Source organism: Pediculus humanus, genomic scaffold (genome assembly GCF_000006295.1).
Source record: "Pediculus humanus corporis 1103172108302 genomic scaffold, whole genome shotgun sequence".
NCBI classification, from domain to species: domain Eukaryota; kingdom Metazoa; phylum Arthropoda; class Insecta; order Psocodea; family Pediculidae; genus Pediculus; species Pediculus humanus.
The window spans coordinates 758,521-761,268 of record NW_002987871.1 but is presented as its reverse complement, the minus strand read 5'-3'; the positions used below and the strand labels follow the sequence as shown (position 1 = coordinate 761,268).

The window sequence follows — 2,748 nt, the reverse complement described above, 5'->3', positions numbered from 1 at the left end:
ATGAATTAATGAATTTTTTATTATTTTTTAAAATACTTTAAATCTTTTTTTTAAAATAATAAATTTAATTCTTTTAAAATAAATATTTTCATATACGTATTTTATTTACAATTTTCGTTTTTTTTTTTTTTTCAAATAAATTTTTTTTTATACAGAGCGCGCCACATGACACTATTAAAATCATTGATTTATAATTTAAGTTGAAATCCTGCGCAATGCAATTTGGCTTCTCATCAAATTTAATAATCTACGTTATTAAAATGGAATAATTTAAAACATAAAAAAAAAAACAAATTAACTCCCTCGTATGAAAAATGATTACTCTTAATTAATCTAATGTGCTCAAATGCATTTTTACGTATGGAGCCTATAACCATAACTTCTCCCATTTTAACATCTTACACTTCCCTGAATGAAAAACTTCTTAAAACATTTAATAAAAATTTTATAAGATTCTGACCCATTTAATAAAATCCAACATTATTTCAACACATAATAATAACTTAATAAAATAGCAAATAATTTAAAATTTATTTTAAAAAAAGGAAGGAAGGTTAAATGTATATGTCAATGAATTTAAATAAATCAATTTGGACTAAAACAATTTTTATTCATTTATTTTTTTAAAAAAAAAAGAAAAAAAAAAGAACATGTATATGGTTATAGAATAAAATTTGCATCGCCCAACAGCAGCAGCAGCATCATCATCATCATCCTTCTCACTGTAACAAAAATAAAAAAAAGAAAAAGTACATTAGTATCGAAACAAGAATAAAATAAAAAAAATGATAACAAATTAATAAATTAATCAAAATGCATTTTTTTACAAGCCGAAAAATAAAACAAATAACAAAAACAAAAATAAATAAATAAATAAATGATTTTAATCAAACAATTATTAATGATGCAAAAAACTAAAACAATTTAAATGACACAAATGTTATGTTTACTAAACATAAATTCAATTACAATTTTAAAAAAATTCTGTAAAAGAAAATAATTGGATCAATTGAAAAAAAAAAAAACAAAAAGTTAAAAATTAATAATTAATAATTAATTCAAAATTTAAACAAACTACTTTTCTACATTTAAAAAAGGAAACCAGATGAGAAAATATTTTTTAAATGAAAAAATTGATAAAATCAAGCTCAAGTTTGCAAAATTCAAACAAAATCTAGAATTAGAAGAGAAAAAAAAAGAAAAAGAGCAAAAAGAGCAGACAGAATAAAAAGCTAAATTTTAAATACATTTAACGCATGGTTTGTTAATAGTTTAAAAAACGGGAGACTTCCCCCCCCCCAGACAAAATTATTCGATTGTTAACTTGATAATTCAGCATTTGCTAATCAGACCTGTTAATTCTCCATCTCTCTCTCTCTCTCTCTCTCTCTCACATTCATACAAACACAAATGCATCAGAATTTTCCATCGCCTCAATGATTTCATTCATATTTGAAAATTTTTTCTTTTATTATTATTATTATTATTATTATTTATTAATTCCATTTTCCTACATGAAAATTTAACTTATTTAAAATTTAGCTTTGAATTTTTTTTTTTTTTTTTTTTTTCATCGACTCGGTTAATAAAAAAAAAAAAAAAGCATTAAAAATGATTAACAAGCTGTTAGCAAAAAGTTGTTAGTAAAAAGCAAAATTTTTTTTCAAAGTTAATAAATAAATGAACAAAGATTAAAAAAAAAAAAAAAAAAAAGAGACATTATGCATTTAATACCCAAAATCCATATTTCTTTTAATTCCTCCTTTATTTCTTGCCACCCTGAAAGTTAAAAACTTGCATTTAGATGAACAAAGCTATTATCCGGACAAATTGAAATTTACCATTAAAAAAAAAAACAAAAGAAAGAAATAATTATAATGATTATAAATATCACTTTTCATTTTCTATAATCGAAAGTCGATTTTAATCAATCAAAAAAAAAAAAATGAAAAGTTTTATTTACATTATGATGCACCGAGAACAAAACAAAAAAAAAAAAAAAAAAAAAATAATGAGAAAATACTCAAAAGTATCTCATGAAATATGTTTTTTTATAAAAAAATACCCTTAAAGCCCCTCATTTAAAAACCCCATTCATTAATGCAATAATTTTAAATGTCGGTTAAAAATTTTTTTTTTTTTTTTTTTTCATTCCCCACCCTCTTCGTGTTTGTGTTAAATCGATGTGAGAGAATTTATTATTATTATTATTATAATTACCTTTTTGGCAGATGCAGCTCCCACCTTACTCTTCTTTGTACCTCTAACCTTCTTCATTCTGTTCTTTCTTTCCTTTCTTTGCTTTCTAGTTTGAGTTTTCTTTTCGTACAACCCATGCCTTGCGAGCCTGTGTTTTGGCTCAAATTTTTTCGCATAGTCTAAAGTATCGTATATTAAACCGAATCCTGTTGTTTTACCACCTCCAAAATTAGTCCTAAAACCGAAAACAAAAACTACATCTGGCGTAGTCTTGTACATTTTGGCTAATTTTTCTCTTATTTCTGTTTTTTTAACCGTGGGCTGTCTCGGATGAAACACATCCACCACCTGAAATTGTTTATTAATTATTATTACTTCGAATCCTTTTTATTACTAATAAGAGTAGAAAAATAAACTTTTAAAATAATTACCATTTGTTTTCGACTTAACAGTCGATTGGTCATGAACTTTCTAGTCCTGATTGTGGCTGTGCCTTCCGTCTAAAACAAACATAAAGATGATATTTAAAATACAACACACAACTTGCAT

The 2,748-nt window shown here is 24.0% G+C and overlaps 1 protein-coding gene across 1 annotated transcript; it reads right to left on the bottom strand.

The window, feature by feature from the left end:
• Positions 1 to 1,727: 1,727 nt before the first annotated feature.
• Phum_PHUM570500 (40S ribosomal protein S24, putative) lies at positions 1,728 to 2,748 on the bottom strand (the record flags this gene model as incomplete). Its single annotated transcript, XM_002432081.1, has 4 exons — positions 1,728 to 1,814; positions 2,245 to 2,547; positions 2,631 to 2,699; positions 2,740 to 2,748. The coding sequence occupies 4 exons, from the start codon at positions 2,746 to 2,748 to the stop codon at positions 1,728 to 1,730; spliced, it is 468 nt and encodes a 155-aa protein (XP_002432126.1).